The sequence below is a fragment of the Rhinolophus sinicus genome, chromosome 9 (assembly GCF_057876585.1).
Source record: "Rhinolophus sinicus isolate RSI-liver-muscle chromosome 9, RSI-T2T, whole genome shotgun sequence".
Taxonomy (NCBI): Eukaryota; Metazoa; Chordata; class Mammalia; order Chiroptera; family Rhinolophidae; genus Rhinolophus; species Rhinolophus sinicus.
This window is the reverse complement of record NC_142509.1, coordinates 39913208-39935453: the sequence shown is the minus strand read 5'-3', so window position 1 is coordinate 39935453 and position 22246 is coordinate 39913208. Positions and strand designations below refer to the sequence as shown.

Below are 22246 nucleotides of genomic sequence, written 5' to 3'. Positions count from 1 at the left end.
GTGTTGCTGGACTGCCTCGTAGTTTTACAAAATATGAATTTTGGCTGACAGTTCTAAACTGAGACATTCTTGCTTAGTCCCTGCCCTCTGGCACTGCTAATCGTGTCTGATCAACCACGGTTCTGTCCGCAGACTGTGTCCACTGGGCTAGACCGGTTAGACTGAGGCTGGCCTCAGTGCAGGGCATGTGTCTGAAACTAAACCATAACAGGAGGTGCGATCCCCAAACGCCCTGTCGTTCTCCCAAATGTGTTGGGGAGGAGACAGCTGTGAAAACGACCGCTTTACTGAGGGAAGAGGTGGTCACTAACTGGTGTCCCTGCTGGACCACTGCCCAGGGGGAGCAGAGGTCAGGCGGGAGCCAGACGTCACAGCTGTGGGAAGGCCTGCAGGGTGTGCAGATACCTAACACAGGACTCTCGCACAGCCCATCCCGGCCTTTGGGGCCCCTGGGGCACAGGAGGGACCGCAGTGAGCCCCGTGGAGCCCGCCCACACTTCTGATCACCACACCATTATTCAGCCCAGGCCACCGTCACCAATCAGACCACAGGATCTCGCAGAAACAGCGGGTGTCACGCAGCAGCCACTTCGGCCTGCCCCACCATCGGCTTCTGTCCCACTACCCAGCCCTGCGGGTCTGCAGACACGCCGCACCATTCCCGACCCCGGCGCTTAGCGGTGTGCACACCAGGGATAAGCAGAGCAGATGACCAGGTGAGGTCACCGCCCTGCATTGCGCTTCCTTCCCCGTGCAACTGAGTTTAACAGCCGAGGGAGCCAGCGGAAGGAAGTCAGGGAACGGCAGGGGAACTGCCTTTAACTTGTGGAACTTCAGACGGGTTTGCAACAGGAAAGTGAGGAAGCCGGAGAGATGTTCGAGCCTGTGAACTTCTGCCAGGACTGATGGGAGATAGGAGCAGAGTGGCCGGGTCACTGCTGAGCCTCACTCACGTGTACAGGCTGCTGGACAAAACCCCACCGGGCGCAGGCCGCAGGGAGGGGCCTGTGGACGCCTCAGGGAGCGCCCATCTCCGACAGGGACAGGAGCCGGCACCTGCGACATCAGCTCTGTGCCCGACACGGACAAAAAAATGCAAGCTGACTCAACTCAATCATCGAAAGAAACCATCTATGTTCTTTAAGAGGTTTTTAAAGGACACAAGCATCAAGGTCACTCAAGTAACTGATTTTTAAAGTCTAAAAATGTTAATTTCTCACATCAAAATGACACATTCCTGAGGCCGGTGCTCGAAGGGATGTGAGGAAGGACACGGCTACCCTTTGACACCAGCTTGGTCCCAACAACGAGCAGCTGGCAGCTACGTGAGCGAGAACTGCTCTCAGGCTGCTGTCAGTCTCTCACTGAAAGCGACCAGCTTTCCAGATGGGCTCATCGGACCCGCTTTCCACATGAAGTGGATTGCTGACGCTTTGCTAAAGGTTCTTCTCTCCTTCAGTATTTAACTCCTGAAGGAAATAATTTTAAAAAGACCTGACAGCGAGACCAAGGTCAAATATTTCCAAATGATTTCCTGAAAGAGCTTCAAGATCTGCCGCCATGAATAATCTGCAGTCACTGGAAAGGTCGGGGTCGTGAGCGGGACCTGGCACGAGGTGAGGCATGTGCACGGTCGCTGGGGCAGACAACACTGCACGCCCACTCGTGTCCGTCCTCCCTGCTCTTATCAGAACCTGCTTTTGTAGAGCGCAGCAATGCGTCTGACTGAAAGCCCACTTCCCAGCCTCTGCCGTGGGACGGGAAGACCAGGGGCACCGTCCTGGTCCATGAGAGTGAAAGGATGTCACCGGGCATGGCTTCTAGGGAGGTCCCTGCAGAGGCCTGAGTCCCCCAGGACCTGCTTTCTGCCCTTCCCTTCCTCCTCGTTCTTCCTGGAATGCAGAGCCGATGCTGGAGATGGTGACAAGCAGAAGGATGAGGCCGCGTGCTAAGGACGCTGAACAGAAAGACCTGGAGGACCTGAGCGCCTCATGCGCCGCTGCCCCCACTCCTCTCGGGAAACCCCGCTGGGGAAGCCCTGCAGCGGGGGCGGCCGGAGCGGCAGAGCCAGGTACTCACAGTCAGCGGTGTACTCCGCCTGGGCGGGCTGCACGGCGGCGCCGTCGGCCGCGGGTGGGGTGGGGGCGGGACTGTCAGCCTGGGCTTTGCGGACCAGCATGGCCAGGGGGTGGTCCGGGTCCACCACCTTCAAAGGCTGCAGACAGAGAGAGCACAGTCACACACCACTGTCTGTGGCAAGAAGGCTCAGCTCCAGCCCAGCACACAGTGCACACGCTGCAGGACCCGGAGCACACGTGCACACACGGCTAGCTGGCTGTGCGTCCCGGAGGAGCCGAGCACACGGGCGGCTCCCACCTTCCTCGTAGCCGCTAAGGAAAGGAAGGAGGAGTGAGCAGGACTAGGCTGCTACCGACAGCGTGAGCGTCCAAGTTCACTCACAACCCTCAGCTGTGCCCTTCCTCACACGATGTCTGCCTGTTAATCACCAGCAGCTCTTTGAGTCCCATCGATGGGCTGGCAGCCCCCACAGGGTCAGTCACACTGGACGCCGTGTGCCAACGTCCCAGGGACTCCTGCGTTCACATCACAAACGGCAGAGTGAGTGTGAACTGCCCACATAACACTGGGCGACGCCTTTACAACAGGGAGGACGGGACAATCAGAAGAAAAATTTATGTTTCTGGTACCATATGATGGTGCTGTGAAGCTAACAGACGATTTCTAGCAGCACATACTCTGGAAACCTATAAAATCCAATCTCATCACAATGGAACAACTTCCAAGTCTTAACTGACATTCTTCTTACTCTAAATATCCCAAATGGTACAATTGTAATAAACTGAAAATAACTTGTGAATTTTACAAAATGGGATACATAAGAAATAAAGGAAGCAAAAAACAAAAACGCAAAACAGACCTCAACGATGATAAAAATAAGACACAGCTAATAGACAATAGAAATGCTCCCTTTATCATTTCCTGAAATTAAATTAGCAGACGTTTTGTTGGCACAAGAAGTAAGATTCAACAGCAAGATAAGAACCTTCATGAGCTCTTCCAGACGGTTACACTTCTTGGAAGCAAAGAGCGATGGGTGCAGGTAATTCCCATCATCTTCGTCCTCGTCATCCTCATTGTCAGAGCTCACCCCGGACTCTGAAAGCGAAAGCACATTTCAAGGTTCTGGCGTTGGTGAGAGGAAAGGTACAAGTCAGCTACATAAAAACTCAGAAGCAGACAAGAGCAGAGCTGTATGCAGTCGTGTCTTGGTTATCTGCCCCAAAACACCTCTGGAAATATTCCACTACTCCTGCCGCCCGAGTGGTTCGGCAGGAAGCCAGCTGGCAACCTCCCTCCAGCATTTACTAGTCCACACCTATTACGTATCTCAATTAAAAGAAAAAAAAAGACAAAAGTCTTACTGGTATATGAAATGTAAAATAATAGTAACGGATATTTTTAAAAACTACAATACACAGAGAGACAAGATCTGCCGTAAGATTTATACAACAGATTTTGAAAATCAAGTTTCAGCTGAAGAGAAAATTCAGTGGCAGACATACAGACACTGATGTCTCTGAATATTATTCAAAACAGAGTGAAGTGGCCTTTGTAGGCAGAACCCCCAATTTAGATGCTGTTATAAGAACACCAGCTTAAGGCAGAGATGGGTGAAAGCATCGCTGTCACCCTGTGGACACGTGTCACCTCAGCTGCTGCCTCACAGCCGGGGGCGGGGCTGCCAGGACGGGCACGATGCAGGCTGCTTTCTAAGGGACGTCACACAGCCAAACGGAGGGCAAACCCCCAGCCCTGAGGGTTACGCCCCCACAGCACCCGTCCTTGGTTAGGCTCCATCTGGCCATAAAAGTGCTGATTAACAATCCATTCTCTCCAAGGAGCGAGAAGAGCCGCCACACGATGGGGCGGCTGCAGGTGCAGCCCCGGGCGTCAGCGGCAGGACCTCGCCGGCCCTGCAGAAGCGCCCACGGGCTTCCCCAGCCCCCGAGCCCCCCAGCCCCCGAGCCCCCGAGCCCCCCCAGCCCACGCACTCTGCTTCTCGTCGCCCGTGCCCCCAGCCGGCAGCGGGTAGCGCCCGTCCTTCATGGCCTTCTGGATGAACTTGTAGTAGGGGTTGAGGTAGTGGTCGAAGCGCAGGAAGTCAAACTGGGAGTTGCGGGCCTGCTTGGCCTTCAGCATGATCTCGAACTGCGCCCCCTGCTTGCACACGAAGTTGGCCGTCCGCTCGATGATGGCGTGCATCTTGGCGGTGGGCGGCTAGGACAGACACACGCTCGTTACCGGCTGCCCCCTTGCCACTGGCCATGTGACTTACACAGAAAACCACCCTGGCTTTTCTGCCGATTGGAAGAAATAAAGGGACATTTCAACTGGAAGGGCCCAGTTTGCAGACTGGACTGTCCTGGTTATAAGACACTCCGTCTAGTTCTGAATTTCTTAATACTCTGTGGGGCAAAAACTCACCCAGCGAGGCAGGACTGACGGAAGGCCATCCTGTTTTTGTACCAAATCAACATCTTTCCACCTAACAGGGGTCCTTAACCTGGTCCCTATGGTGGGGCTGGGGGTAGTGAGTCCTCAGAAGTCGCACAAAAAGACGCGCTTTCCTACAGGTTTCTCACGGGTCCAAGAATCACTCCCCCTTCCTTCTGTTAGCTCGGAAAACAGCCCCTTTGAACATCCAAAGAAAGCCACGTGCTCACGCGAGATCCTTCCTTCCGCACCTGACTCCTCAGCACGTACTCCTCCCTGTGCCCATGAGACACGGCTCGTGGCTCCAGGGGCCGACACCCCCATCTGACGGACAGAGTCCACGCTGAAGCCCACGTGGGTGTGGCCAGGCCAGAACCCGGGGGGCTGTGCCCACATGAGCTGGGGGACTCCTGTGCCTTCCTCAGGCGACTCCACCTCTGGGCCAGGCCCGGCCCGCCCCTGGGCGCAGCTCCCTACGCCCTCTCCACCGCTCTTCACCCCGTGCCCTCAGCACTTCCTACCCACACGGGGCTCGTCAGACCGGAAGCTGGAAGCCAAGAAGCTAACCACTTTTATCCTCAACGAGGGGACTGACACCAGGAAATTGCACACCAATAAAGTGGGAAATCGTCTCATTAAAAGTGAGCGGTGGAGAATTCAAGCCGCTTACTGCAGTTTCAGGGCAGCACCCTGCATTAATGCAAACGACTTAACTCTCAAATTCAATTCCTAAACTAGGAATGCCCTTCACACCTCAGGAGGAAATATGCCCGTAATCAAAGTTATTTCCTGATCTCCAAAGTAGCTGGGTTCCATCCACCTCGCACGGAAGCATGGCTACTGACACATTTTCACTGCTTCTGGCTGAACAGGAAGATTAATTTTTGAAACAGTGCTTCTATACACGTGGCAATTATTAATGACCGCTTCAGAATATGATCCTTATCTAATGAAAACACTTCCCCCCACCTCCACAGAGGGTACTCAGCTGACCAAACCAACCCGTTGGTCTACAATTTTTTACAAGTAGCCCCCTCACGATATAAGAGCATGGCTGCAGACGTCCAGATATCTGTACAAAGCAACCATGACTGCAGGAAAACACTCTATAAACCTCCTTTGAGATCTGCTGCCGGAGCAGGTGGCTGTGAGATAAAAACGCCTGGTTTGGAAGTCACTCTGCTCCCTTTGTCTATCGTGTAAGTTTCAGACAAATCGCTTTTTAAGAATATCCCGCTTACTCCTGCTAGAATGTGAGATGGGGTGCTAAGGGTACCGCTGGTCTCAGGAGGTGCCCCCATGAGCCTCCCAGGGTGCCGTCACTTCTAACTACTACTTACATTTCACACAAAACCTCAGCGATCCTGCCACCTCTAGGCTCTAATCCAAAGCCCAGTTTAAAAACCGAGAACCTCCCCCACCCCCGAAACACTGCTTTCTTTACCAAGCGCCCTGCCTGCCATGGCCGGCGGGTGAGAGCAACCTCTGCTCACCGAGGCGGACACCGTCCATCTAAACACAAGCGGCAATTTCACCGTTGTCACCACACGGAACCAACAAAGCGACACCCGTGTCTTCTCCACCCTCTCCACACCCAGCACCCTGTGCACTCTGCACAAGGACCCGGCCCCCATCACGACCATGAAGCACGACATGCTGGGTGCACCCCAGAGGGGGAGCCACAACCAGCAACCCCGCAAGCACCCAGGTCCACAGAAGCAAAACCGTTTCCCACAGACATTCTGGGAACAGCACACGGAGCTCCCCACCCGAGACAGCAAGTCCGAGCGCACTGAGCGTCCTCTGCCCTCCTCGGGCAGCAGGCATTTCCACTGTCCCACACCACTCAGGAATCAGCTGGTGACACGTACTTTGGCTGAGAACGTACAGGCGTTAGATATTTAACTAGGAATAAAACAAGGCAACAAAATCTATGATGCCTCTCCACTCAATATTTACATAAAAGTTTAAAAATTCTTCCACAGCAAAAATAAAGTAAAATTCCATCTAGTCAAGCTTAAATAAAAGCTTTCAGCATGACACGTAGGTAAGGGAGCAGCCCGTTTTTAATGGGTCTCTTATATAGGACAGTTTATTCTGAAATAACCAGGAATACACACAGAACAATACGTAGAAAACATGTTAGCACGAGTCTTAGGAGAGCAAACCTTCAGATAACATTTCAAGCTTTAACTATAGCAGCTGACCAATGGTAGAAACAGGGGGAAGCAACCATAGGCCCTAATTTCACTCGGAAAAATCCAAATAAATTTGTACTCATGTTTGTAGGAAAAAGGGAGAGGAGAGGATGTACAAGTAAGTGGAGGAAGGGATGGGGCCGAGGCAGGAATTCAAAGGTGATTTCTGGGGGCCGGCCTGGTGGCTCAGGCGGTTGGAGCTCTGTGCTCCTAACTCCGAAGGCTGCCGGTTCGATTCCCACATGGGCCAGCAGGCTCTCAACCACAAGGTTGCCAATTCAATTCCTCGAGTCCCGCAAGGGATGGTGGGCAGCGCCCACTGCAACTAAAATTGAACACGGCACCTTGGCTGAGCTGCCTCCCAGACAGCTCAATTGGTTGGAGCGCGTCCTCTCAACCACAGGGTTGCCGGTTCGACTCCCGCAAGGGATGGTGGGCTGTGCCCCCAGCAACTAGCAACAACAACTGGACCTGGAGCTGAGCTGCGCCCTCCACAACTAAGATTGAAAGGACAACAACTTGACTTGGAAAAAAGTCCTGGAAGTACACACTGTTGCCCAATAAAGTCCTGTTCCCCTTCCCCCCAGTTAAAAAAAAAAAAAACAAAACAAAACAAAACAAAAAAACAACAACAACAACAAAAAAAAAACAAAAAAACAAAACAAAAAAAAAAAAAAAGGTGATTTCTGTATCCACCTTCATCTCACCTAGGACGCAGGGTGAGGGGAAAACGCAGGCGAGCTCCACCCCGTCACGCTGAGCTAACCCAGGCTGGCGGCAGCGAGGCGGGGACAGAGAGGCTGTTGCGCGAGCGGTTCTCAGCGCCCAGCGTTCTGCACATGACAGGTGAGAGCCTAGGACGCCTGCACCCGGGTGCTGCAATGCAGTCAGGGACACAGCGCAGACAGACCTGACGCTGCACGCACCTCCCTCCCGCTATGGACAAGCAACAAAACCATCTTAAACACCCCACCTACACCCATGCAGCGCAGAGACTCGCGGGGACATGACGTGACAGTTAACCCACGGGTCTGAGGTCCTGCCTGTTCCTCACGAGCCCGACCCTCAGTCCCCAACCTCTGTGGGGGACAGGGTACCAGTGGCCGTCTTACGGGGCTATTCGCATTAAATAACGTGAGGAAAGCTGGACAAAGCCCTCAACGAGGCCCGTTCACTGTAACCTTAACGTAAGAGAATGCAGCTGAAGCAGTGGGGCGTCCGCGCCCATGAGACCCAGCGGTGCCCCAGCGGTGCCCTCGCCAGCTGCAGAGCACCCAGGCCCAGGGCGGTCCCACCCAGGTTCCTCCTGGGCGCAAGAGCAGCCTGGAGCCGCCGCACGAGGGAGATAGAACTGGGTAGAAGGTGAGCACGTAGGTTTCCTTTAGAGGAAATAGGGGCGCGGGTTTTTCTCCGTTAACTCAGCTGACTGTGAGGCAGCGGATACCTGTGAAGCAGGTGTGATGAGCCCTGGGCTCCCACACAGGTGGTGATACACCGTGATGGTCATAGGACCGTAAAGCAGAAACACATACCAGCTCCACGTCCGGCGGTACATTCAGTCCCACGGGGGCGATGAAAGGCTCCTCATTTTCCTCTACATTTTCAGTCTCACTTTTTTCTGTATAAAAAGAAAACGAAACGTCAGGAAAAGGAGCAAGGCCACCACCCGCAGTCAGCGGTACCGGGGAGCAGGGCCCAGCCTGCGCTGGGTCTTGGGCTCTTTTCTATCACTGATCTGGAGACACTTTCCAGTTTTCTGTTCCATTGCACCACGTGTCAGCAAGCCCCGAGCGGTGGGGCTGGCGCAGCGGCAGGCGCACGGGCCCAGGGCCCTGGGCAGGTGCTGACTCAGTTTCCCTGTCCGTACCAATGCAGTGGCAGCGTCCTGTCAAAGCCAGGGAGGTTTCAGGGAGCCGCACGTGAGAACGCCGCTGCAGCACTCACACTTAGCAGGTGCTCAGCACACACTCAGCTCTCCTTCCCGGCCTCTCTGACCTGTGTGTGTAACCGCCATGGTGAAGGCCCCCTGCCACACTGCTGCCGTGTGAGTTCCCCAGGAATACAGGCGCAGGGAGCTCCATGCTGAGAACTGGGCTTCACCACTGAACCATCAAGTTCTACCCTGAGCGTAACTGCGAGACCTCCCCACCCAGGCAAACGACCTTTCACAAATAACCAGATGTATCGTGCCCATTGCCATTTATTCGTTAACGGCTCATTTAACAAACCTTTGTCTCTGTGTTAGACAAGGCATTGCGCACCATAACTTTTTGAATTATAAGGTACCTACATACAGCTCAGTCACTCAATGGTCGCCAATTTAAAAGGATCTAGAGAAAAGGACAAAAATACAGAAACCCCACAAAAGGAACACTGCTAAGATTGCAAACCTACCTAGGCTCTTCTTTCAAAAATAAAAAAATGACATTAACTGAGCAAACACTAACCCACGGAAACAAGTGTTCCCTCATACAGAACAGCCTCTGGAAGACGAGTGACTTCAAAGGTCTCCTACGAAACCGCATTCTTTGGGAAGGCAAGGGGGTTGTAAGCAGGTGTCCTACATGACAACAGGGCGTTCTAACCTGAGGCGCCGCAGGTCGGTTATAAATTCCTACTACGAGGTGTGATGTGAGAATACAGTGACTGCTGCGGCCGAGTGCCATCCGATGGGAAGCTGATGCTACCTGTGATTTTTGACCTTGATGGAATCGTGCAGCTGAGTTTGTACCCAGAAACACTACGGTGAACTCTAATGTTACAAGGGCTTATCAGAGCATTTAAGAAACGACACGCATAGAAAACAGCCCAAGAAATGGGCTGACGGTTTCATCCTCCATCATGACAATGCTCTGTCACACATCGCGTCTGGTACAGCAATTTCTGTCAAATAAAAACATCACGGTGTGCCCTCACCCACCTTATTCACTGGATCTGGCACCGTGCGACTTCTGGCTCTTTCCCAAATCAAAATGACCATGAAAGGTAAACGTTTTGAATGGATTCAGGACATCGAGGCAGCCACGACAGCACAACTAAAGACACTTACGAAAGAGGACTTCCAGAGCTGCTTCAGAAAGTGGCAAGAGTGATGGGATAAGTGTGTTCAAAGCGCGGGGGAGTATTTTGAGGGGTACTAATGGCACTGTGTTTCTTACTGCAATAACTTGATTTATTTAAACGTGCACCGCAGTTTATCATCACATCTCGTAAGTGAGAGTCCTTACAACTGCCTTCTGCTCCAGCACCTTGTTCTCTCCTAAGAATGGAGATTTACTACCTGAAACTCGCCATCAGCCCCCGTGTCCAGCTCCGGCAAGAACCGCACGGTGGGGCTGGGCGGACGAACCACGGATGGAACCTTTGCTTCAACACTGCCTTAGTGTTAAGTGATGCACAGAATACAGGTGCTCAGATCCCATCGGCCGTTTGGCACAGGTGGGTGCGGACCCATTATACCTGAGCTTACACGCTTCCATATCTGCAGAAAAACGGCAGCAGCAACAGAGTAAACGCCCACCACGCAACCCTAACTCGGGGGCAAATCAATCCAAATACGCGTCCTCACTAACGACGAAAACTATGAAAGTCTAAACAACAGGAACCAGGCTAAACACAGTGTGCGACAGAAGGGGAGAAAAGTTAACTCACACAGAAATAAAGGCGCCATCATAACACTTCTGGTTACTACCACGAGGTTTTAAAATACTCAAAAACACCAGGAAGGAAAATATAGCAATTTTGAAAATCAAGGAATATTTAGACATGTTGATGGCACAAGGAAACAAAAAAGTATATATATATTTTTTATTTAAAAATAATACGACATTAAAATCGGTTGTTAGTAGCATTAGGTCCCAAATGATTTCTACCAAACGTGTGTGTAGGTATACATGCATGTATCTATGTGTGTGTGGTGTTTTATTTATATTAGTGTTAAGTTAAACAAAAAAAGTCAAGCTGTAAGTTTTACATAGGCCCAACTTCCATTAAAATATGAATCAGCAGAGCAAGAAAATACACTTTTCTTCTATTTCGTTCATTCTTTCCCTCAATCATTTACATATTCAGTATTTTTATCCAACAAAACTAAAAAACATCAGCATGTAGAGTCAAGTTCTAAGAATGTGATTATAGAAGAAAAATGTATGAAGCACTTAAGGGAATGTTGTTAAACAGAAAATACAGTATGAGGTGGCAGAGAAACTAAGTCATACTTTTGTTCTTATAATTCAATCATCATCACCAAGTTTACCAGCACCCAGCCCGACAACTAACTAATCATATGAGACAACACTCCCACCCCTAGAGCAGGGCTGGCACCTCTCTGTAACGCCAATGGTAAGAATTCCCGCCCCCCAGGCCACACCGCCTCCGTCTCCAGCACTGGCTCTGCCGTGGGCACGCACGAGCCGCAGAAAGTGTGAGCAGACAGTGAGCAGCCGGGCGTGGCTGTGTCCCAATAAAACGGCAGGAACACGCCGGCTAGGCTTTGGACCAGGGTCGCTGACCCCTAACCTAGAATGTCAAGGAACTAATAGTACGCAGACATTGGGCTTTATACATGGCAGTTCTTCACTTGTGAAATGGTGATAACGTGCATTCCTTCCCCCTGATCCAAAACACTACGTGTTGAAAGCAGGTATAATGTGGAGGGGTCAGAGACGAGACAAAATCTAAAGTACCCAGAACCCTAAAGTGCGTAACTTATCTGGACTAAGAAACGGGCGTTCACTTTTTAAACTCACACATTTCAGTGTGCCGTAACTTCTGAGGTCCAGTTAGTTCCCAAGTCAATGCAAAAGGTGTAAAATTCCTTCCCTTAGGAGGTTTTAACCCAACACTGTTAAAAACACGTTTGAAAACCTCTTTAGAAGCTCCCAGAACAGGGCTGCGTGGCAGTGGTGCTTCTGCCCACAGGGGAGGACGACGAGGAGGGGCCCACATCTGCCAGTCTGTCCCCACAGCTGCTCTCTGCGACCACGCCCCTCACTGAGGGGCGGGAAAAGCCTAGGCCCGCTGCACCACCGGCAGACAGCACTCTGTCTCAGCTTAGACTGCTGCTGTGACTTCACTTGTTAGGTTTGGTGCTAAGGGGAAACCCATGAAGTTCCAAACAGACTCGGCGCTAAAATGGAGGTCCTGTATGATGTGATCCCAATCGATTACTCTAAATACTTGAATGGGTTTCTAAACTTCCCTTCTCTTTGCCAGAATATCCAGAACATAATGACCCGTCCTTCACGCTCCAGGTCACTGCTCTTTAGTGACTGATACGAAACAGTCTGTATAATGGCGCTCGCGGGGCTTACCAAAGCAAGGAAGGCTATCTGTTCCTCTCCTCGAGCCCAGATTTTTCAGGAGCACTGTTGTTTTTTAATTAAAAGTTCCCAAAGTGGATCCAGAAAAGCATAAATTTGGGATCTTTAATCTTATGTGAATATTATTTCCAAACACTGTGGTAAGTGTACGTCTAGGCCCTCCCAAGCCCAACTGGAAGGTCTCGTGCTATTTTCTCTTTAGCAGTAACTGACCCCACAGGTGTCCTTCCCCTGGGCATCCGACATGACTGCAGAAACGGGTTAGCATGAGGGGAGTCACTGCCTCCTCGCTCGGTGCCCCAAGAACGAATCGCAGAGAATATCGACACACATATTGTCAATTCAGAAATGAAGACTCCAGAGTGAGTTTCTAGAATCCAGGCAATTTCCTGTTAGCTCAACCGAAGTGGAATGAAGACTAGAGCCAATGCCGATGGCGAGAGTCTGACTTTACCTTCCATGACGATGAGCAGGTCATTTTCTAGTTTCCCCTAAGGAGCCCTGCCAGCGCCAGGGTCACAGTGATGTTACTGGCTGTGGAAGGAACACTCTGCCATCACGCACGCAGCTCAGCACCTGCTCACCTCTCTGTCTGGAGGGTTCCTCCTCCTCCGTTGGCTCGGACGGGTCATAATAGTCACTGCCGTACGTGAAGCCCACTGCGTTATAGCTCCCATCCTCGGCCAGGGCCTCGCTCAGCCGCTTGTATTCTTCCTCTTGAATAAAAATGAGAATTCTATTAGCAAAAATGGAAATTTACTGGGAAAAGTGTGACACAGTTCTAAAGTTGTAGCTATCAGTAAAGCATATAACACACTTTTTTCGACCTCTTTTTGAGGTTTTTAAAAATTCACACTTCACATCTACTCATATGTACTTCTGCCTGTAATGTTTACCACAGACGGCAGAATACACATCTTTTGTGGAAAATTTCTTCCTGCTGAGAAATTTGGGGATTAAGAACTGCATTAAAGATTGTTATGGCAAAGACAAGAACATCGATTTTAGTTTATACGATACTGTTAAAGAAGAACAGTTAAAGAGTTTGCTTTTTGTTTTTTCAAATCCCAGTCTGCCCTCAAAAGCTGGGAAAACTCTTTGCAGCTCTATATAAACTATCCTGAGGTCCTCTCAGAACGCAAAGACTCCTGTTTTTCCAATCCACTGGGTACTGTCAAGATAATATCAGAAAGAGTGAGTATAAAAAAATGAATGGGAGTAAATTTTTAAATACTTAAAAAATTTTAAAGCGTTTGTTGCTGAAGTAAGTTTTTCTTGAGCAGTACCTTGCCTTGCCTCGTCCTCAAGCAAGTCCGTATGCAAGGCTAAATACCTCTCTTCATCACACAGGGTCTCTATTCGCGCCTCCTCCTCAGAGAGCTGGTAATCTCGGTTCCAGGTGGAGTACTCAGCATCGTACTCAGACAGGTCATGCAGATGACCGCGCCCATCGTATCTGCAATGTGAACGCGCTGGTCAATGGAAGGGAGTTAACGTCCAGGTTGGGGTGTGTGACGTTTGACGTGCATACTTACCGATTGAAACAAAGAAATAAAAAGAGTAAAACAAACACAAAAACTCTTCAGACTTATATTTAATATTTGGCTAGCCACAGCTCACCTACTTTTAAACTCCAATTATTTTAACAAAGTCTAAATTCTTGTCTACAATATGATCAAACTTATCATTAAAGGCAAACAATCCTTTAATAGCATAAATGGTAGTATCCACCTCACTGGCAGTTCTTACCGTTTATGGTTTGGTCAACTATTCAGTGCCATTTGCAAAAAAAAAAATTCTTTCTGAAAAGTCAAATATCATAGCTTACATTCACACAAACCGAATACATAAATACCTATCCGTAAGAACCAAACGGTCGAAATTTCCTCGCTTCTTTCTGCTAGTCCCGAACTCTCAGGAGAGATCTTCACCAAAGCAACTTGCGTCCATTGGAGGTAAAATCTTGGCTAGGCTCGCCCCTAGCCACTTGGCTGAGGAAATAAGTGCTGGGTTATGTGACAGAGAGACACACACAGAGGAACAGTGTCATATACATGCAGTTTAAGGAGGTTTACGGGAAACAGCAAAACTCTGAGAAGGTGCAGTGTTTCTTCTAAGCTGTAGCCCCAGGACAGAACACACATGAAGACACCTCCAAGGGCCCTGCACGGACCAGTAGGTACTTTAGCTAAGTTAAGAAGGAGGAGAGCACTTATTGTGCTTTTAACATCAACGACTCATTGAAAATGCTGTCGATGTGCAACTGTCACATAATAAACGAGTCAGTGGATTGTACTTAGAACACTCACATTCAGGATTGCAAAAACGAATGCAGAGAGACAAAAGTCTGCCTAATTGTTTAATGCGGACTTTTGTAATGAGGACAGGAAAAAAAAGACATTTACAAGAAAAAAGGCCAAAAATTCCAGGGTAGCGAAGTCATTGCATTTTATTAGATTGCAAAATTATTTTTACTTTGATGCAAACCTCCTTAATTTACAAACCTCCATATTTAAAATATTACACATGTACATGTGCAGCGTTTGCTCCCCACTAGTTTTGGAAGACCTAACTCAAAGCAGGTACAGAGTGACATGGGAAACTGCATAAAAATCTCAGACTTCATCGCTTACCAAACTTTAATAATAAATATCACAAGTAACACTTTGGAAAAGCAAGCTGCCTGACAACGCAGGCAACGGCGAGTGGATAGAAACCCGGTGTAAAGGCACGGCATGCTGGAGCAGAGCGTGGCCATCAGGCCCAGGCCTGACCTGGCAACCCTCCCTTCCCGAGTCCTTGACGGCTAGAGCTAACTCCAAACGGAAACGTCAGGGATGGGAAAGGCCACGTGGTCATTAACGTGTCCATTCTGGCCAGCTCAGAGGTCATCCCTAGTCATGTTCCAAGGCTTTGTAGAATCCAGTTTTAATGGTCTCACACGATGGGCTTCCTTCACTCGGAGAGACTATTCCAGTTTAATGGTTGGTCCCGGTTAGCTTTTCAGTCCGGGCCCCAGACAGAGGTGGAGTTGCCAAACCGGCAGGAAACCAAACCAACAAACACAAAAACCCCAGGAGGGGAGAAGAGGGGGCCTGACAACATGAGCGGGGTGGGGAGCAAACAACCTACATCATGTCACCTCATCCTTTTCAAATCAAACGCCTTTAGAAATCCCCATCCCAGGGTCCCTCCGCCCAAGCGGCGCACGCCCTCCGGGGTGATTCCTAAAGCAGGTCTGATTTGAAAAGAAGCACATCTGCCCCCCGTCCACCCTCCAGGCGGCGAAACCCGCCTTAAGACCACTGCCTGGCGGCGAGCCCGTCTGTCGCACAAGCCCTCTGGCCTCCGGTCCCCCGGCAACGACTCTCCGCCCGAATCCGTCACTCAGTCAGATCGCACCGAGGGGAGGCGGGGAGGAGGGACGCAAAGGTCCCGCCGGCCAAACACGCGCGCTCCGCGGAGCCGGGCGCCGGGGCACGGGCGGGTCCAGGCTCACTCGCCGGGTCCCGGGGCTGGAACCGCGGCCGCGACGCGGCGTCGCGCCGCCTCCCACACCCCGAGCGGCGGCCCCGCGGGCCCCGCGAACCCGCAGCTTCCGCCGCGCGCCGCGGCCAACGGGAACCCGGCGACGGGCCGAGGGACCGCGAGGAGCCGCGGGACAGACGGTCCCTCCGGCGACAGACGCGGCGCGCGGCTCCAGCCAGTGCCTTAGGGCAGGTTTCACCGCCCCCTCCTCCCAGAAGCAGGGGATGTGGGGACAGGGCAGTGGGGTCCCCCGGGTCCCCGCTGGCTCCGGAAAGCCCTGTCCAGTCCTGGCCATCAAGTCAACATCAGATGAAATCAAGCGGGCGCGGGAAGGGGTGGACCGGCGGGGGGGAGGAACCGACCTGTCGATGAGGATCTTGTGGTCCCCCATCCAGGGGATGAGGTGCTGTCCCTGCTCCAAGGCCAGGGCCCGCTCGTCGTCCCGGAACAGCTTGCAGGCATAGCCGAACACCAGCAGTTCCACTCGGGTCCCCCCACCGCCGGCTCCGCCGGGCCCGGCCTCTTCCTTCGCGCCACTTTTCCTCTCGGTTTTGGCGCGGCCTCCGCTCGCGCCGTACATGACAGCGTCCCCGGCGTCCAGGCTGGTCCTGTCGTGCGCCGCGCGGATGTCCTCGATGCTTCCGCCTGGCCTACCCCCTCAGTCAAAAGCGCCGCATCCTGCCCCCAACCTCGACACCGCCGCCATAGCGGGCAACAAAATGGAGGAAACGCGACTTCCGGCGAGGGCAGCCCCACTTCCGGCGGCGAGCTCCCGCAGATTCGCTACCCCTCGGAGCCATTTGCGCCGCTGGCAAGTATCTGGGCTCCAGCCTTTGGCGTTCGGAGACGCCGCCACGACAGGAGCTTTCGCGTTCGGGGGACGGCGCGTTTTTCGTGTCGGTTTTCTCGGGCGGCTGGCGGAGCGGTGGCGAAAGCGCGCCGCCGAATCGCACGCCGCCGCCGGCACCGGGCTGGGCAGGCGCCGGGCGGAAGGAGGGAGGGCGTTGCGTGGGCTGCGGGCGCGGCTGGGCAGGGTTAGGCGCTGGCGGGTCGCGGCTGCGGGGCCGGAGGGCCGGGCAGCGCGGGCCCTGGGGGGCGCTGGGGCTGGGGCGCCCGTGGGCCGCTGCCACCGGGGGCGACGTGCCGTGTCGTTGTCCCTGTCGGTTACCTGATACTCCCGTGTTGGTCCCTCCAGGCGTGTGCGGTCTGTTGGGCGGCTGGGCTCGGCTTGACCTGGCCGTCGGGTTCGGGGAGCACGTGATTACGGCCCAGCGCCCCTTTCACCTCGGTTCTGGAAGAACAGCCTTCACGCGCCGTGCAGGTGGCTTCTTCCACCTGGTTTGGGACTTGGAAGCCCTGGGTCACACACACCCCTAACTGATTGCAGTGCCGGCGGAGCTCGGGGCTGGGCCTGTGCGCTGTCTGAGCCTCGGTTTCCCCGCCTGTGCAATGGCCGCAGGACCGTACATGCTGTCTCCTTCAGAAAGCCGCTGGATAAGCGGGGGTGGGCAGTACTCTGCCCTGAGCGTGGTTTTACACCAAAGCCATGGGAGGGTAGAGGAAGGCGTAAGCTGGGTCTGAGGACAGTGGATGGGCGACTGACCGACAGTCACACGGTGCCAGAGCAGCTGGGCAGCGGGTGGGAGAGGCCAGGCCACAGGCCGGCGAGGCTCCAGGCGGAGGCCCCAGGGGAGATGAGGGAGAGTAGCTTCAAGGAGCAGTGAGTGCACCGCCGTGTGGCCGGCAGAATGGGAGCGTGAGGGAGGGTGGCGGGAAGCACGTGGTGCAGGCCTCCCGGGCTCGTGCAGTCAGTTTCGAGGCTGGTAAGAGCAGGACAACATGAAAGGAAGAGAAAATACCCCAGGTGCCTCTTTGCATTTCCAGGTGAATTTTGGAGTCAAGTTCTTCCCAAAAGCTTTCACGTCTTTCGACGGGGACTGCTTGGGGACAGTTGACATCTTAACATTTGCTCTTCCAGTCTACTAGGCGTACATCTGTTTGAGAGCCTCAAAGTTTTCTAATTTTCTCCATAAAGATCTCACACGTGTTGTTAGGTTTATTCCTAGAGACTTAGTTGGGTTTTTTTAATTTTAATTTTCTTGGTGCCCTTATTAATCCTGTTTTAAAAGCCACTTGCAAATTTTTGTTGCTAGGAATGCAGTTTCTAAAACCTGATTTTTGTATTCGCCTGTGTTGCTCAGCTTTGTTATTTATAGTTGTTTATCTGTAGATTGGTGTGGATTTTAAGCATATACGCTCAGTGGCCTGTAAATAATGCCCAGCTTACTTCTTGCTTCCTAATCCTTACACCATCTCTCTTTCCGGTCACTCTTCCCTTGCTCGCTTTCCCCTCTTACTGCACTGTTCACACCTCTGGTCCAGTGGAGAAGACGCACAGTGGTTGTGGGACCCTTGCCTGTTCCTGGCCTCGTGGAAGGTTTCCCACCACGGAGTGTGGCATGAGGCAGTTTCTTAGGGAGCATTCTTGATCAAAAAGGACATTCCCGTGTCGTCCTCGTTTGCGACTTTTTTTAAGTTATGAAAGGAAGTTGAATGTTACCAAATGTCCTTTTGCATTAACTGAGATGATTGACTTTTCTCTTTTAATCTATTAGGTGAATTACATTATTTTTCCAATGTTAAAATAACCTTGAATTTTTCAGATAACCCCAACTTAACCATGATAGTTCGTTTTTCATATATTAGGTTGGTGCAAAAGTAATTGCGATTTGAAAGGTTAAAAATAATTGCAAAAACCGCAATTACTTTTGCACCAACCTAATACATTATTGGACTTAGTTTACTAACAGTTTGGTTTGCTTTTTTTTTTTTTTTTCCCTGTTCCCCAGTATACTCCATAGCCAAGAGTGAAAAAGAAAGCTACAGCATGGGGGAAGATACACACAATTGACAAGAGTCCACTGTCCAGAATATGTAAGGAACTCAGGGAAAAGATTAAAAGAATGTGTAAACATTTCCTTTTTATAAAAAAAGAAATGTGACGATAAGCATATGAAAAGGAGCTTAATCTTATTAGTTACCAGGGAAATGAAAATTAAAACTGCAATGGGATACCATTTTGACACCAGAAAAATGGGGCACAAACGGAAGTCCAGCAGAAAGAGTGGGTTAGGATATGGGCAGTGTGCTCTCTCAAGCTGTTGGTGGGGTGTGAATTGGTTCGACCATTTCTTCTCCCCTTCTTCTACCCCCCCCACTCCGGTTTAAGCCATTGTTAGGTCCCCCCTGAGGAGCAAGGTCCCAGCCCTACACCAGGCTCCCCAACCCAGGGTTCCAGTATCGGAGAGAGAAGTCCCCATAACTTCTGGCTGTGAAAGCCAGTGGAGAGTGGAACAGGGCAGCTGGAGTCCCAGGCGCTCCTCTTAAGGGGCCCATGCATGGACTTACTCGCTGACAAACTCACTCACTCTGAGTTCCAGCGCTAGGGCAGCTGGTCAAAAGGTGCCAGGGACACGGAGGAACTGAGTTGCCTAGCGGCAGGGTGAGGGCTAGAGGGGCAGCTTTTTCCAGGGCAGAGGAGCTGGTAGATGCCATCGTTTCTTTGTTCAGCCCTCCCCCTCCTTGCATGCAGATGGGCGTCATATCTGAGTCTCCATCAACCTGGCTAACACTTCACCCCGCCTTGGTGATTTCCTGAGACCCCAACTTCATTCAACTTGTGGGCCCATCCAAGCTGTTTCCAGTGGCTTTTCCCTACGAATGGCCTGTTTTCATGCTGCAGACTTTCCTGAAATCTTTCAACCCCAGATAAACAGCATCTGGCCTTGGCATGCCCCGTACCTCTTCCCAAGCAGCCTCAGGCCTGGCACTAGCAGCATTTGGCCTTAGTTTGCAGCATAGCCTCTCCCAGGCACCTGCAAGCCCAGCCAAGTGGCAGCTATCTGCAGATCACTTTGTAGTTCATTCCAAGTGGTCCTGGGCAGGGCACAGGCAGCGGTTGACTTTGTCTTGCCCCAGAGACCCTCCCAAGAGGCTCCAGAACCAACACACCTGGTAGCCAGCTTCAGACGACACCAGAGCGCCAACCAACCACATCCACAAACATCACACCCAAAGGGCAGGCACCAGAGCCCTGCTAAAGTGAACCCAGCTCTGTAGGGTCAGCCCCTGCACAGCAGCTCCTCCACTGCAGTCACAGCCAGTCCTCTCAACCAATCAGCCTGAGGGTCATTCCCTCCCTTTGACATGCAAACAGCAACCAAGGCTCAATTACAACAGGAGGGGACACACACAACCCACACAAGGGACACACTTGGAACACCTGGCTCAGGTGACCAGGGAGAATGCACCACTGGGCCCCACAGGACACCTACTATATAAGGCCACTCTACTAAGACTGGGTGATATAGCAGCTCTACCTGATACACAGAAACAAACACAGGCAGGCAGCCAAAATGGGGAGACAAAGAAATACATCCCAAATAAAAGAACAGAACAAAGCTTCAGAAAAAGAAGCAAACAAAATGGGGACTAGCAATCTATCAGATGGAGAGGTCCAAACACTGGTTATAAGGATGCACAATGATCTCAGGGAGAACTTCAACAAAGAGATCAGAAACATAAAAATGGAGATAGAAAACATAAAAAGAACCAGACAGAAATGAAGAATACATTAGAGGGAATCAACAGTACATTAAATGAAGCCTAGGATCAAATCAATGATTTGGAAAATAAGGTAGCAGAAAACACCCAACCAGATCAGCAAAAAGAAAAAAGAATCCCCAAAAATGAGAATTTAACGGACCTCTGGGACAACATCAAGCATACCAACATTCACATCATAGAGGTACCAGAAGGAGAAGAGAGAGAGCAAGGAATTGAAAACCTATTTGAAGAAATAATGATGGAAAACTTCCCTAACCTGGTGAAGGAAATAGACATGAAAGCCCAGGAAGCACATAGAGTCCCAAACAAAATTAACCCAAAGTCGCCCACACCAAGACACATCATAGTTAAAATGGCAAAGGTTAAAGACAGAATCCTAAAAGCAGCAAGAAAAAAGCAGTTGGTTATTTGCAAGGGAGCTCCCATAAGATTGTCTGCTGATTTCTCAACAGAAACTGCAGGCTAGAAGAGATTGGCAGGAAATATTCCAAGTGATGAAAAACAAGGACCTACAGCCAAGATTACCCAGCAAGGCTGTCATTTAGAATCAAAGGACAGATAAAGAGCTTCCCAGAGAAGAAAAAGCTAAAGGAGTTCATCACCATCAAACCAGCATTACAAGGAATTGTAGAGGGACTCTTTAAGAAGAAGGAAAAAAGATAAAAAATATGAATAATAAAACGGCAATTACTACATGTCTATCAACAATTACATATAAATGGATTAAATGCTCCAATCAAAAGACTGAATGGGTAAGAAAGCAGGACCTGATATATGGTGCCTCCAGCAGTACTATTTTTTTAAGTTCGGAAACAACCACAAAAATAAAGTAAGCAGCACAATCTTGTTTCCCCCCTTTTTCTGGCATATTCCGTATGCACTGTTTTTCTTTATCTAGCCTTTCTCCTAAATTTCTCTGAAATCTAGTTGACATTTCTCTCCCACCTGGTCCAAGTGTTGAGTCACGAGCCATCCCTATTTCTGATCGCCGTGCTGTAGACAGATGGACCTTTGGGCCTTGTTGTGGAACTCAGCCATGTCACACCTGAGGCTGTGGTCACCGTCACTTACCAGCTGCACAAATTCACCATTTAAAAATAGGAGACTATACATTTTACTCGCTGCCAAACTGTCCCCTGTCACCATCTCGCATAACACTGGCGTCATCTTCTGATGCCACTCATGACCTGTTTCCTTTGGGTGGGGCCATTGAAACACTCCTGGGATTGATGTTGCCTGAGCCCAAGGTGCTGGGGGAGCCGAGAAAAGGAAAGTGGTTCCATCTGTACAGTCCGTCGCCGACACATCACAGGCTGTCCTGTCATCTGTCTTCACTGAACGTGGCCGTGTGTGGCCACAGGGACTCTGCAGCTGTGATGAAGAGTCCTGACAAGGGAAGATGATCTTTGCAACTGAGTTATCAACTCGTTGACCTCTCCTGCATTAAATGTCCCTTTCTAAGCCTCCAATGCTGACATCCTCTTAAACACAACCTGATTCTTTGAGCCCCCAAATAGTGTTTTCCTCTAAAGCAGGAGTATTGAACTCAGTTGGCTACAAGGGCCAGGCATGTCATACTAAGAGGACAGATGCCACCGAGATGAAGGGATGGGGAGTGGGGGCTCCCTCCTCTAGAAGGGGACACTCCTGCACCTGGCAGGGACCCCAGCTCAGGGGCTCTGAGAAGCTGGAAGTCTGGATTTTTATGTGAACCTTCCTCACTTTTTAAAAGTCAGAATAAGCAGGGCAAACACCCCACTTTCCCTCTGGCCCACTTTGCCATCTCTGTACTAAATGCTTTCAAACAATGTGAGTCAGCAGAATTATGTTTCCAGGCAGGAGCTCTGACAGGGGCCCCCTGGGGACCCTGTGCACTTCTCAGACCCAGGGGAACTCTGAGCACTTTCTTTACATTGTCCCTGGGCATGGGGGGGGGGGAGGAAGGCGCCCCCACCGCCGGGGCTCCTCTGAGAGCCGTGCAGTTACACATCAGGAGAACACAGAGGACAGTGCTGGAAGTGACCCAACAGGTGCATCCATCCACAGAAGCTAATGGGA

General features: G+C 51.1%; 1 protein-coding gene across 2 annotated transcripts in view; it reads right to left on the bottom strand.

Annotated features, from left to right (window-relative positions):
- The window catches only part of SFSWAP (splicing factor SWAP), a 67160-nt gene extending 50866 nt beyond the window's left edge, over nt 1–16294 (bottom strand). The window contains exons 1-7 of one of the 2 annotated variants that reach the window (XM_074321711.2): nt 15925–16294; nt 13368–13490; nt 12619–12750; nt 8246–8331; nt 4074–4299; nt 3065–3177; nt 2080–2215 (exon numbers count right to left, since the gene is read on the bottom strand). In XM_074321711.2, the coding sequence (XP_074177812.1) occupies nt 2080–2215; nt 3065–3177; nt 4074–4299; nt 8246–8331; nt 12619–12750; nt 13368–13377 (703 nt within the window). In that variant the 5' untranslated portion in view covers nt 13378–13490; nt 15925–16294. Of the gene's footprint in view, nt 1–2079; nt 2216–3064; nt 3178–4073; nt 4300–8245; nt 8332–12618; nt 12751–13320; nt 13491–15924 lie in introns of both variants that reach the window. The other variant, XM_074321710.2, reaches the window with a different exon arrangement.
- Between the last annotated feature and the right edge of the window lie 5952 nt (nt 16295–22246).